Genomic DNA, 12,055 nt, shown 5'->3' with positions numbered 1-12,055 from the left:
GGACCTCCCCCCGGGTCAGCCCACCGAGACCCCTCCCCCAGGGAGGGCAGCCCGCCTGGCAGCTGGCAGAGCCATCCCCAGTGGCCGGGGGCTCCTGGGTTCAGGGCAGCGGTTCTCAATCGGGGGTGACGGCAGACTGGCTGGGGCAGGGGGCTCGTTCAGCTGGGGGAGGTCAGGGACGCTGCTCTGCATCCTACAGTGTGGGCACAGCCCCCCAAAGAATGACTCCCCCCAAAACGTCAGCCGTGCTGATGGTGCGAGCAGGCTGGAGATGTGGGCTGCGGAGGGCTTAGATCTCTCGTCTGCTAGCCTTTTCCGGAGCTTCCAGGACAGGCCTCGGCCACGGGCTCCCAGGAGCCAGGGCCAGGTGGCCCCAGACCACACCCCAGCCTTCCCCGCAGCAGGCAGTCCAGGCGGCCATGTGTGGAGCCTCAGCAAGTGTCCAGGGGCGGCTTGGATGAGAGCCAGGCTGGCTCTGGTTTCCCCGGCCCTGTGGTGGCGTGTATGGAAGACTGTGAGCCCTGTGCGTGGCCCTCTCCACCTCGACCCTGAGTCAGGCGTGGTGCACTCTCTTCTTTAATCTCGGACCAGAGGATACACAGGTGGGGAGCGGGGCTTCCAAGGGGCGGGGGCATAGTCCTGGGTGAGGCCTGGAGCGGCCAGGGCAGGGGCTCTGGTGCGGGGACTCGGCCCCCACAGCTGTCCATCTGCTGGGCTGTCCACCTCTTTGCAGCCCCAGGCCAACCGTCCAGTCCAGGGGCCCAGATCCTGCCGGAGCGCTCGGGTCCCCCGGGCCAGGCCAGCCAGGCGCACACGGGGCGGGACCCCAAATCGGAAGGGAGCCTTTCAGTAGCCCGAGGGCTCTCCGCCCTTCCGCGGGTCCGCCACGGCCTGCACGCAGGCCCCATCCTGGGACACAGCCTGGACCACGTTCAGGAAGAAGGGCCTCTTGCTCTGCTCTTGGCCCCTGTCCTGGAGCCCCTTCTGAACCTCCTGGAGGGGAGAGGAGGCCGGCCAGTCAGAGGGGACAGGGCTCAAGCAGGGAGCTGAGGACCCCAACCCGGACAGGAGTGGGGGCGCGGGTCTGGGTGAGGACAGAGGGGTGCTGGACACAGCCTCGTCTGTAGAACATGGAGTCTGTGGGCACCCCCCCCCCCACTCCACAGGCCCCAGAGGAGAAGCCCGGCTCCAGGGAGGATGACGGGAGGACGTGGCCCTGTCTGGAAGGACCTCGAGAGGCAGCCTCACTTCTGTCCTGGGTTGAGAACACCAGGGGCCTCAGCGTGACCCCAGAGGAGTTCAGGGCTTCAGTGGAGAAGGTAGGTGGCCGTGGGGGACTCGGTTTTGAGGGTCTGGAAAGCAAAGCCTCTAGAAGGCAGAGCCTGGGCCCTTTGGAGCCCCAGGTCCTCCATGCTTAAGAGCCCAACTCAGCATCAGGAGGAATGGCCCTGGTGCCATGCTATTGGCAGCTTGGGACCCGCTCTCTCAACCCACACGAGAACGTGGGGGATCTCGGATGCTAGGGACGTGGCAGTCAGACTCCCCAGGGCCTTGCTGGTGGAGGAATCACTGGAGGCTTCTGCAGACCCACGAGTCCAAGGCCCCAGGCCCCAGGGGTCCTCGGGGGTGAGGCACTCTGGGCATGGCCCTGAAGGCTCAGGTCTGAGACGGTGTGTCTGCAGAACTGGGGGCGTCAGGGCCCAGGTATTGGTGTCTGACGGGCCGAGTGCCCTGCCTGGCAGTCTGGTCCCCATGCTTGCCAGTCTGTGACCCTTCAGAGACCCTGGAGATGCGTGGAGACCTGGCCCAAGGCATACAGGAGCTGAAGCCCCCGCCCCCAGGCTCTGAAGGCAGGCACGGAGGCGTCTGCCTCACCTGGCTGAAGCTGGGCTCGAATTCCACCTGGCCCTTGCTGTCCACGTGCAGGATGGGGGCCTTGATGGCGGCTTGCAGGTCAAAGCCCAGCCACAGCTTGTTCACGATGGCCTGCAGGTGAGAGGATGATGCAGGGAGGGAGGCAGGGGGGTACCAGCCACCCTCCCCAACCCCTCCGGAGACAGCAGGGCCGCCCAGCGAGGGCGCGTTCCAGCTGGAAGCCCCCAGACTCACCTGGGCCACCGCAGAGATAATGAGTTCCCCGCCAGCCCCGCCAATCACCAGCTTCGACCCCCGGGCTGTGCTGACCAAGATGGAGGGGACCATGGACGACGGGGGCCGCTCACCTGGAACTGGGGGCCGGACAGGAGTCAGGGCAGCCTCGCTTCCCAGCCAGCCCCCCAGGGCCGCCCGCTCCGTCTCCCGATGCACGATCCACCGACGTCAGACCGGCCCGCCTTCCCTCACCCGCGGCTGGGGGAACCCTGTGCTCACCGGGCGGGGGCGTGGCTCTGGAGCCCTGTGAGTGCCGCCAGCACAGGTCCAGAAGCTCGTTGTTGAGAAGGATGCCCGTGCGTGGTGAGTACACCATGGCTCCAAAGCTGCGGACGGAGACGCGGCTGGGCGCCGGCTGTGGGCTCCTGACTCACACAGCCGTCCAGGAGCCCCTCGCTTCAGGGGCCGCCCCCAGCACGCTGGGACCGCTCTCCCCGCCCCGTCCCCGCCCCGCCCCCAGAGCTCCTCCCTGGCCCCACCCCAGCCCCCCTCAGCCCCCCTCAGCACCATCCTGATTGTGAAGCCCCTTGCCCATCCGCGCTCAGAGACACCGGATGAGTAGCCTTCAGCCAGAGATGCCCGGGTGCAGGACCCCTTTGACAGGAGGAGAGGTACCGCCCCCCACCCACCCCGCGGACGCAGCAAGTCGGGGCGGGGCTCCAGGCCCAGGGAACGGAGTGCAGCCTGTCCGCCCGCCGGGGCCCCACGCACGGCGTGTTGATGGTGCTGGTGGCGGCCACGGCGCTGCCATCCTCGCCCAGCACGGACACGTGGGCCGTGCCCATCTTGTGGGTCCAGGCCCCAGCCAGGCTATAGCGGTCGAGTGGGTGGTCACCCCGGGCGTCCATCTGCTGGCGGATGTGCTGGGCCAGGGCCTCCCCCAGCAGGACCTGGGAGGCGTTCTGGGGAGGGCGGACGGGTGAGGGGGTCCGTGAGCGGCCGGGAGGGGTCCACGCAGCAGAGGGTCCCCTGAGGGCGCCCCACCCCCACCCCGGCCCGCCCAGCTCCCTGCTGTCCCCAGACCAACCGCACCTTCCTGGCTCGGGCCACTGCAGGCCCTCCCGTTCCAGAGCCAACCGTGTTCACCTCCCTCTGGCCCCACCTGCCAGGCGCTCAGGGTCTGCGGGCAGGGCGCCCACTGGCCCGACCCTGAGCCCTGGGGCTGGGACGCGGGCTGCCCACCAGCCCAGGACATCTCACCTGGACCTCTGGGTGGCTTCGAGGGTCCCACAGCCGCCACCTCTGCCCCCCAGCGAACTTGAGCGTCTCCACGAGGTGATGGTACAAGTTCACTCTCCCCTCTGGCCCGGCCACCGACTCGGCAGAAAAGTTGAACCCTGGGGGCGGGGGTGGGCGCAGGTGGGGGGTCATGCCGTGCAGAGGGTCTGGACTCCGCGTCCCAACCCCCAGGACCTGTGACTGCTGTCCCCCATGGAAGAGTAGCCCCTTGTGCGGCAATTCTGTCAGTAAGTGAAGGTTCTTGAGAGGAGCCGGATATCCTGGGTTATCCGGTGGACGCTAAATGTAAGACATCCTTGTAAAACAGACACGCAGGACAGGGAGGCCGTGTGACTGCAGATGCTGACCTGATGCAGCCGCCAGAAGCTAGAAGAGGCAGAAAACAAATGCTCCCCCTGCCAACCGGCCCTGGAGGGAAGGTGGCCCTGTGGACACCCTGATTCTGAACTTCTGGCCTCCAGAACTAGCAGAGAATAAATTTCTTGTGGTCTAAGCCAGCAGGTTTTGGTGATTGGTGATCATTTGTTAACGGCAGCCCTGGAGAACGTAGGCAGCATCAGACAGTCCCAGCCCCGGACACAGCCGGGGCCCCTGCCACCACCCTGCAGGCTGCTGTAGGCTGGGCCTCAGGCCTGGGTGCACAGACTGGACGGGCAGCTCACTACCTGCTCCTCTGCCCCGGGTCGGGGTCCCCCGGGGTGTGGGAGTGAGCTCCGTGGGAAGATGATGGCAGACGCCCCCGCAGAGCCCTAGCCGCCCCCGAGGCCCGCTCTGGAGCACCCCCCACCCCGGGCACGTCCCTCAGCCCGGGACTGCTGGGGAGGCCTCACCTTTGAGCACGTTGAGGACGAAGCTGAGAATGGCGCCCCCTGCAGGCGGCGGCGGCGAGTACAGGGTGTAGTCCCCCAGGGGCATGGCCAGGGGGTCCGCCACCTCAGGCTGGAAGGATGCCAAGTCCTGCAGGGTCAGCCGGCTACCTGGGCGAGGCGGGGACGACTCCGTGTACAGACAGGGAAATGGAGGTACAATGTCAGCCAGGAGCCCCGGGTCACAGTGGGGCTCCCCTCACTCCCTAGCCTTTCAGACCCCGGGGCAGGGTGGTGATGCTGGGTCTGTGGGCAGTGGCTCGGGGCTGGGGGATGAGTGGGCAGACCAGAGATGGGCAGGGTGGAGAGCGAGCAGGGGAAGATGGAGGAGGTGCGCTAGCCTCTGAGGGGGGCCAGCTCCAGGCCAGGAGCCCCCTGTGACCACCGATAGCTCCTGTGTTGAGGCCCGAAGCCACGGGGCCCTGTGCCTCAGGGGTGTTGACTGCAGGGTCCCTGAGCCCAGCAGCAGGCGGGATTAAGGAACAGCCTCTTGAAGGCTGGGAGCCGCTGGCCCGCCCTCGGGGCTGCCCTCAGCCCCGGTGCACAGACCCCTCTTTCTCTGGCCGGGCAAGGCAGTGGGACCTCGCGCACTGACCTTCCTTGGCAATGTCCTCCAGCAGCAGCTGGCCCAGCCTCCCTGTGTAGAGGGCCTCCGCGCCTTCTGCGGCCACAGTCTCCAGGGTGGCGGCCAGCATGGGCCATGGCAGTGGGTCCTGAGGCCTCAGGGGTTCTGTTCCATTGAAGAAGAGCTGCCTGGGGGGTGGGGGGCGGCCTCAGGGGGGGCCGGGTCCTGGAGGGCGGCCACACTTCTGACCCTACGGGAGGCAGTCCTGGTCCGCGGTCCTGCGGGGCTGCGGTGGACATGGGGGTGGGGGGGGGCAGGTTCTCCAGGACTGGGTGGGGCTGACACCCGTCACGTCTCATCACCAGGTCCCGGGGAGACCACACCCCCTGCCAGGCCTGTGTCCACCGAGGGCCTGAGGTTCTGCCCTCTTGGAGGACTGGTCAGTGGCCAGCCTGGGTGGGCCCAGAGTGTGAGAGGGGGAAGGGCAAAGGGGAAGGAGGGAGGGGAGAGTGCAGGGGTGGGTGGGGTGGGGGAGAGGACAGGACAGTGGGGAGGAGGGCCGAGGGGGTGTGCAGTGCCCAGATCTGTGCCCTGGGAGCCCCATAACGTGGGCATAAACTCCCTCTGGCCAGAGCCCTCTGAAGAGGTGCTACCACGTGGAGGCGGAGGTCTGTGAGCTGAGACCAGGACACACTAATCATCCAAGGCCCCCACCCCACCCCGCCTCCAGGGTAGACCCTCCAGCTGGAGAAGGGGCTGAGGAGGGGCCCTGGGCCTCCATCAGCGCTCACCTCAGGGACGACTCCTTAAGGGAGGGGCGCAGGAAGGGGCTGTGCAGGAAGCTGGCTAGGACGCTGGGCACGCGGAGGTCCCCCCGGAGCAGCGCGATGGTGGGCGTGAACAGCTGCGCCCAGGGCAGGCGGCCGTGGCGGCGGTGGGCCTCAGCGTAGCCGCGGAGCTCCCCGGGCACCCCGATCCACTGGGCACCTGCACGGCACAGGGTGTCAAGCCCCTGCCCCCGGGACCACTTGTGCCCTCAGCCCCAGGGGCCCTCCATCAGCCCGCTCCCGGCCGCCTGGTCCCCTCCCAGCCATGGCAGCCAGAGCGAGCTTTCTGTAGCCCACGTGGAAGCACATTCCTCTCCACTCGAACCCCCTTGACCCCCATGGACTTCTGCACAAAGTCCATGACCAGGTCCCTGCGGCTCAGGAAAATTGGCCCCAACCCCGCCCACCACCCCCAGTCCACCGACCCCGCCCACCACCCCCAGTCCACCGACCCCAGTCCACCACGCCCAGTCCACCGACCCCAGTCCACCACGCCCAGTCCACCAGCTCCGCCCACCAGCCCCAGTCCACCAACCCATCTCCACCGAACCCTCCGGGGCCTTTGAGGTGGTCACTCTGCTTGGATCACCCCTCCCAACTCAGAGAGCCGTCCCCCAGGAAAACACCCCCAGCCTGGGGGTTAGAACCTCCACGGGGCTCCCCATCCCCAGCTGCCGTCCCCCAGTGCCAGGGTGTCTGAGCCGGTCCATGAGATGCACTGTTCCTTCAGGGTGGGAGGTTCTAACCCAGTGGCCTGGTGGGGTGGGGCGGAGGTGGGGGGAGGTGGCCCTCCAGGGTCTCACCTATGCCCAGAGGCTGGGCCTTCTCGCACTGGTCCAGCAGAGCCGGGATGGGGCTGGAGGGCACTGTCTCCCTGGCGTTGATGACTTCCACCTTCCCTGGGGTTGGGCAGGACGTGCGAGTGTCAGGGGCGCCCCGGAGGCTGCTGGCCCTCACCGCACACCACGGTCCGGCTCAGACAGCCCGGCCCGGCTCTGGGCCTCGGCGCTAACTCCTGCGAACAGCTCAGCAGGGTGGGCGTGGCGAAACCCAGTAAGGGGCGGGGCGAGGCCGTGAAGGGGGCGTGGCGGACAGGCCGGTCGGCCACGCCTTCTGGTGCTTTTCCAGCACCTCCCTGTTAGCACCTGGGGCCGAGCCCATCCTCCCCGCGGGGGTCCCGAGAGGACTCACCTGTGGTGGCGTTGTAGATAGTGAAGATGACCCCTCCACCCAGGCCCATGCTCTGGGGGTTGACGACCCCGGTGCAGACCAGAGCCGCGATGGCGGCGTCCACGGGCGAGCCGCGCTGCTGGAGGATGGCTCTGGGGACCGGGCACCGAGTAAGCAGCCAGGCTCCTCGGCCCCTGCCTTCCCACCCGGGCTTGGTCTGCTAGCCTTCACTGGGAAGTGGGCACAGCTGGGTGGCCTGCCGGCTGCCACCACACCCCAGGCTAGTTCAGAGACCACACCAGGCTGCCCCCTCAGGTCCAGCGGCTCGCAGACCCACTGCGCTCTACAGGTTGCAAACTGCGATGTCCTTTACACTGCCCCTGGCCACATACAAGGCGCTTCTCAGTTTACAAAGTGCTCCTAAGCTGCCCTCCCTGGTCCTCCCAGCAGCTCGGGCTCAAGAGGCCTGGGCCCGCCCCCTCCACCCTTCTCAGCAGCCCCCAGGAAGCCCAGCCCATAGCTGTCCTTCCTCATCTCACTGGGGACACACCCCCAACCCCTTCACGAGGGAACTTGGGATTCAGAAATAAACTCAAAGGGCCAGTGAAGCTCTGGCCTTTACGATTGACGCTTAGGGGCTGGGCAGGCAACCGGGGTCCTGGGTGGAGGGTGGGGACCCTGGGAAGACCCCACCTTCCCTAGATTCTTCAGACATGAAGTGGAACAATGAAGCCTCCCCTGGGGACCCTGCATGGCATTTCCAAGTGGTCACAAAGCCTAGGAGTCACCACTGACCCTCAAGCCTCCCTAGAAGTTCTCCCAGAGAACCCAGTGCTTACAGCGTGGAAGGAGGGAGACCTGGTGAGGGGAGGAGGGGACAGGAGGCAGATGCTACAGCAGCACAGTGAGGGGGGGCCCTGGAGGAATCGCCTCTGTCCCACAGCAGCTGGGGCAGCTCCAGGCTCCCTCCCATCTCTGACTTCTGAGAACAACAGCAGGAAGCGGAGTCACAGCTTGACAAGGACAGAAAACTGATGGGAAGGAAACCACATCCGCTTTCTCGCCAGTGGCGGCTGCAAAGCACAGACCCCCAACCCTTAACCCTCTGAGACCCCCAGCAAAGACTTGGGGGCACACAGTGAGCCCGGGCCTCCCTGCAGAGATTCACGATAGCAGCCCCCCACCCCCGGGGGCCATGTCCTCATCGGTGCTTCTGAGGCTGAAGCCCTGACTTTTTTTTTTTTTACTTATGTATTTATGCACTGGGTCTTAGCTGCAGCACACGCAGGACGTTGTTTAGTTGTGACATATGACTTCTTAGTTGCGGCCTGTGGGATCTAGTTCCCTGACCAGGGATCGAACCCTGACCCCTGCACTGGAAGCACAGCGTCTTAGCCACTGGACCACCAGGGAAGTCCCCGTGACTTTTTGTTTAGTCGCTCAGTCGTGTCCGACTCTTTGTGACCCGGTGGACTGTAGCTCGCCAGGCTCCTCTGTCCTTGGGATTTCCCAGGCAAGAATACTGGAGTGGGTTGCCGTTTCCTCCTCCAGGGGATCTTCCCGACCCCGGGATCGAACCCGGCTGGGTCTTCTGTGTTGCAGGTGGATTTTTTGACTGCACAGCCAGCAATGCCCGTTGTTTGCATCTTTGCAAATATGGGTTCAGGGTGAGGGGGGCACAGCGCTTCTGGGGGGGCCATTCCCCTCCTGGCCCCTGAGACCCCCCTCCAGAGACCAGGCAGCCTACCCTCCGACTAGTCCCTGTCATCCTCGACGGAGCCAGGAGGGAGGGGCAGAGCACCTGGGAAGAGTCCAGGGCCCGGGACAGGCGGGGGCAGGGCCCGACGGCAGACAGAGGGAGGAAGGAGCGAATGGAAAGAGGCAGAGAGCTGGGAAGAGGGGTGACCGTGGGACGGAGGGGGCACAGATAGCAGCGCCCCAGCAGTGCCCAGCAGTGCCCGGTGGGGGAGGCTCGGCCACCGTGCCCCTGTCCAGGACTGCCCCTTGTGGATCACAAAGCGCTCCTGATCCTGACCACAGCCCTTGAGGCAGACATTCCAGGAAGCAGATGGAGCCGGCAGGGAGGCGGGTGCTAGCCCAGGCTCCTGCAGCCCCAGCTGGATAGAGGGGCAGGGGCCAGGAGGGGAGTCCTGGTGGGAAGCCTCCATGGGCTGGGCTTCCTGGAAGAAGGTCCGGTCGGTTGGGAAACGCCGGCTGGGGCCCCTCCGCTCGGCCCCCTCGTCCCGCCCAGCTAGCATCAGTCCCTCTGCCAGCCGCTGGCCTGGCTCCAGGCCCTGACACGTAGAGGGGAGGCCATGGGGGGACATGGTGCCATTGGGGGCGGGTCTCCCAGGGCCAGGACGGGGAGCCTGCTCCCGGGCATCACTGAGTGCACCCTGGCGGCCAGTCCTCACACACAAAGCCTGCACTCCCTCACCCACATCGTCCCGGGGGAGACCCAGCCTTGGAAAACCGCCAGGGCCTCCCTGCAGGCACCAGGCCCGTCATCGGGGTCAGCAAGGGCCAGACCAGCAACACTGCAGCAGTGTCCCCGCTGGGTCTCCCGGGCCTGCGGCTCAGACCAGTCTCACACGCCACCTCCGCTCTGCCCGCACGGTGGTTACCCTGGACCCTGTCTGCCCCACGCACATCTGCTACCGGGTCTGTACAAGGGCCCTGGGGCCGCTTCCCCCAAACCCACGCAGCCCCCACACGCCAGCACACACACACACACACAGAGTGTGTGTCTTCTCCACACTCTCGCCGCTAGTCACACAGTCTCCGGGAAGGGCCGGTGCCAAGGTCCACCCAGCTCCCACCCACCTCTTACTCACCGCCCAATGTCCGAGCAGGTTTTGGAGTCCGCAGCAACCGCGGCGTGGGCAAAGGCCTGGGGGCCGCAGTGGACGCGGTGCCGAGAGACGACCACGGCGGGCACGATGATGGCCAGTGCCAGCCCCAGCCCCAGCAGGACCAGGCTGACCGCGGCCCCGCGGCCCTGGGCCATGGCTCTGTGGCCCAGGGGAGAGGGGAGGCAGGTGGGCACGCAGCCAGCGGATAGGGAGGTGCCCAGGGAGAGGGGCGGATGAACGGACAAGGTGAGCAGACGGACTCACAGGTGACAGGACAGGTGGACCACCAGACGGGGGCCACAGACAGACAAACGGGCAGGCAGCCAGATGGCGGGACAGAGGAGGATCAGACAGACGGAGAGAGTCAGATGGGTGGACAGACAGAGGTCTCCAGATGAGCAGCAGGCAGCCAGGTGGACGGAGGGTGTGTGGACGGACAGCTGGCCGAGGGGCTGCTCCGTCTTCAAGCATCCACTGCAGAGGCAGAGCTGGCCACCCGCCAGGACTTCCAGTTTTAGCCGCTATCTTGGCCCTGGCAGGATGCCAGGCAGCAGGGCGTTTATGGGGAGTTTTTCCTTCCAGAGAGAAGTCAGCGGCTGCTGTTAACTCTCTCTCTGCCGTCCCCTGGCCACCCCTCCCGCCGACTACCAGCGCCCAGGGGGTACGCCGGCCCATGCGTGCAAGGACTTGGCGCCAACTTGGCTACCAGGGGAAGCTGGGGTGCAGGGCTCCCAGGACCCCATGGCTGATCCCCGGCTCCCAGCAAAGCCAGGACAGTAGAGGACCCTTTATGGGTCAGGCTCAGAGGGGCAGGGGGCCGGGACAGAGCCCCAACCTGCCCCCTATTCATGACCCCGCCCCCAGCAGCAGCTCACCTCAGCATCTCCAGATCCAGAGGACCCTAGGGCTGCAGGGGGCTACAGGCACAGGGGCAGAGGGGCCCGGGCAGGGTCACTCAGGACCCGAGCTCAAGTCCCAGCTCAGTCAAAGCTGAGGAGCGGAGCAGGGCTGGGGTGACCGGGATGGGGCTCGGCTTCCCCGTCTGTTCAGGGGAGGCAACTGCGCGGGGGAGGCAGATGGGGCCTGCACCCAGCGCCCACCGGACGGTCCACCCTGGGACCTGAGGTCCTGGAAACGCCACCGGGCCTCGGGGAGGGGGCTTCCCTCGCACCTGCGTCTCTACCCACCCCTGGGGGAGATGTGTCCGCTTCCCTCTTCCTGAACTGAGAGCGCCTCCTCCCCTGGGGACACCAGCCCACACCCTGCCCCGTCCAGGCCTCAGGGTGCCCAGCTGGGAGAACAGGTACCCTGAGGTGCCCCCTTGACCAGCTCATCAGAACACAGAGGGTGCAGGGCCTGGGGACTGGACTTCCAGCCCCCCCACCACCCTCAAAGTACCCTGGCTTCCTTCCCAGCTGAGCTTTGCTCCCCCCCCACACACCGGTCTCTTTACCCCTCCTGGCACAGCAGAGAAACTGAGGCAGAGAGAGGGATATGTCCACACAGTCACACAATCTGCCAGGCCCCGTCCGAGCCCCCGCCAGCCTGAGCCAGAGGGACTCCTGGGGCAGGAGGCGGCCTCACGGTTTGGGAAGGGCTGCGGACTCCTCCCCTCGCCCCGGGACCCCCAAGCCACAGTGACATTGCTCAACCAGGAAGCAAGAGTGCATTCCTGGGCTGGGGCCAGCCGACCCACTGGGAGGCAGGGGCAGCAGGCACCGAGCAGGGGGCCAGGGTCAGGGCGGGACCTCCTCCTCCTCTCCAGGAGGTGAGGGGCAGCAGAAAGACAGGAAGCCAGGACCCCAGGGGGCCCTCAGCCAGCCCCACAGTGCCTGGGGAACCGGGGCTGCCCTGCCCCCCTGCTGGGGCTCAGGGGGCTCCAGGCCAGCTCCCACCTCTGCGGGAGCAAGGCCTTGGTCTTCTCCCCTGCAAAGGAGCCGTAGCCTCTCCTCTGGGGCTAAAACGAGGGCGGAGGAGTGACATGCCCACCCCAGCAGCTCAGCCTCCATCCCATTCCCCAAGGACCTCAGGGACGCCGCAGTCCAGGGCTCAGACCTGGCGGGGCGGGGCGAGAATCTCTCGGATGCAGGGCTCCCAGGACCCCAAGGCTGCTCCCCGGTTCCCAGCAAAGCCCCGCTTCCCGGAGGGCACTTTGGAATCACTAGGATTTCCTGCCTCCCCGAGGAGAGCCCAGACCCTGCCACCACCCCCGGCCCCCTCCCCGCCATGTCCCTGCCCTCGGCGGGGGGTGCTCACTGGGCTGTCAAACTGGCCCCCCCCCCCCCAGCTCCCAGGTGCTTTCCCAGCACCTCCCCTCCCACCTTACAACTCACGTCAAGGATGAGTTAAGAGGCCCGGAGGGGGGGCGGGAGGGGCCGGCCGAGG

The 12,055-nt window shown here is 66.7% G+C and overlaps 1 protein-coding gene and 1 long non-coding RNA gene across 4 annotated transcripts; one reads left to right on the top strand and one right to left on the bottom strand.

Annotated features, from left to right (window-relative positions):
* Positions 1–560: 560 nt before the first annotated feature.
* On the bottom strand, positions 561–10,154 carry GGT5 (gamma-glutamyltransferase 5). 3 transcript variants are annotated; one of them, XM_081542176.1, is made up of 12 exons: positions 9,653–10,154; positions 6,840–6,970; positions 6,452–6,547; positions 5,613–5,808; positions 4,852–5,009; positions 4,221–4,367; positions 3,352–3,488; positions 2,863–3,053; positions 2,367–2,477; positions 2,110–2,260; positions 1,876–1,986; positions 561–993 (listed from the first exon to the last, which is right to left on the bottom strand). In XM_081542176.1, the coding sequence occupies exons 1-12, from the start codon at positions 9,823–9,825 to the stop codon at positions 847–849; spliced, it is 1,749 nt and encodes a 582-aa protein (XP_081398302.1). In that variant the 5' UTR covers positions 9,826–10,154; the 3' UTR covers positions 561–846. The 3 variants fall into 3 exon arrangements, with proteins under 3 accessions (XP_081398302.1, XP_081398303.1, XP_081398304.1); XM_081542177.1 differs by having other exon boundaries at positions 2,110–2,228; positions 2,371–2,477; XM_081542178.1 differs by lacking the exon at positions 6,452–6,547.
* On the top strand, positions 3,190–3,887 carry LOC145526479 (uncharacterized). Its single transcript, XR_014068925.1, has 2 exons — positions 3,190–3,426; positions 3,698–3,887. It is a non-coding gene; the product is annotated as an uncharacterized LOC145526479 (long non-coding RNA).
* Positions 10,155–12,055: the final 1,901 nt, after the last annotated feature.

Source organism: Giraffa tippelskirchi, chromosome 11, assembly GCF_054371585.1.
Source record: "Giraffa tippelskirchi isolate mGirTip1 chromosome 11, T2T-mGirTip1v1.2.pri, whole genome shotgun sequence".
In the NCBI taxonomy this organism is placed as follows: domain Eukaryota; kingdom Metazoa; phylum Chordata; class Mammalia; order Artiodactyla; family Giraffidae; genus Giraffa; species Giraffa tippelskirchi.
The sequence above is the reverse complement of the archived record's forward strand: the minus strand, read 5'-3'. Positions and strand labels throughout refer to the sequence as shown.

Bases quoted from the DNA above. Each gene is read 5' to 3' on its own strand.
- GGT5 (XM_081542176.1), bottom strand. From the start codon at position 9,825: ATGGCCCAGGGCCGCGGGGCCGCGGTCAGCCTGGTCCTGCTGGGGCTG. The intron at 6,971-9,652 runs GTGAGTAAGAGG...CCCGGTCCCCAG, and splicing joins ACCTGCTCGGACATTGGGCG to AGCCATCCTCCAGCAGCGCG. The intron at 994-1,875 runs GTGAGGCAGACG...TCTCCCCTCCAG, and splicing joins TCGAGCCCAGCTTCAGCCAG to GAGGTTCAGAAGGGGCTCCA.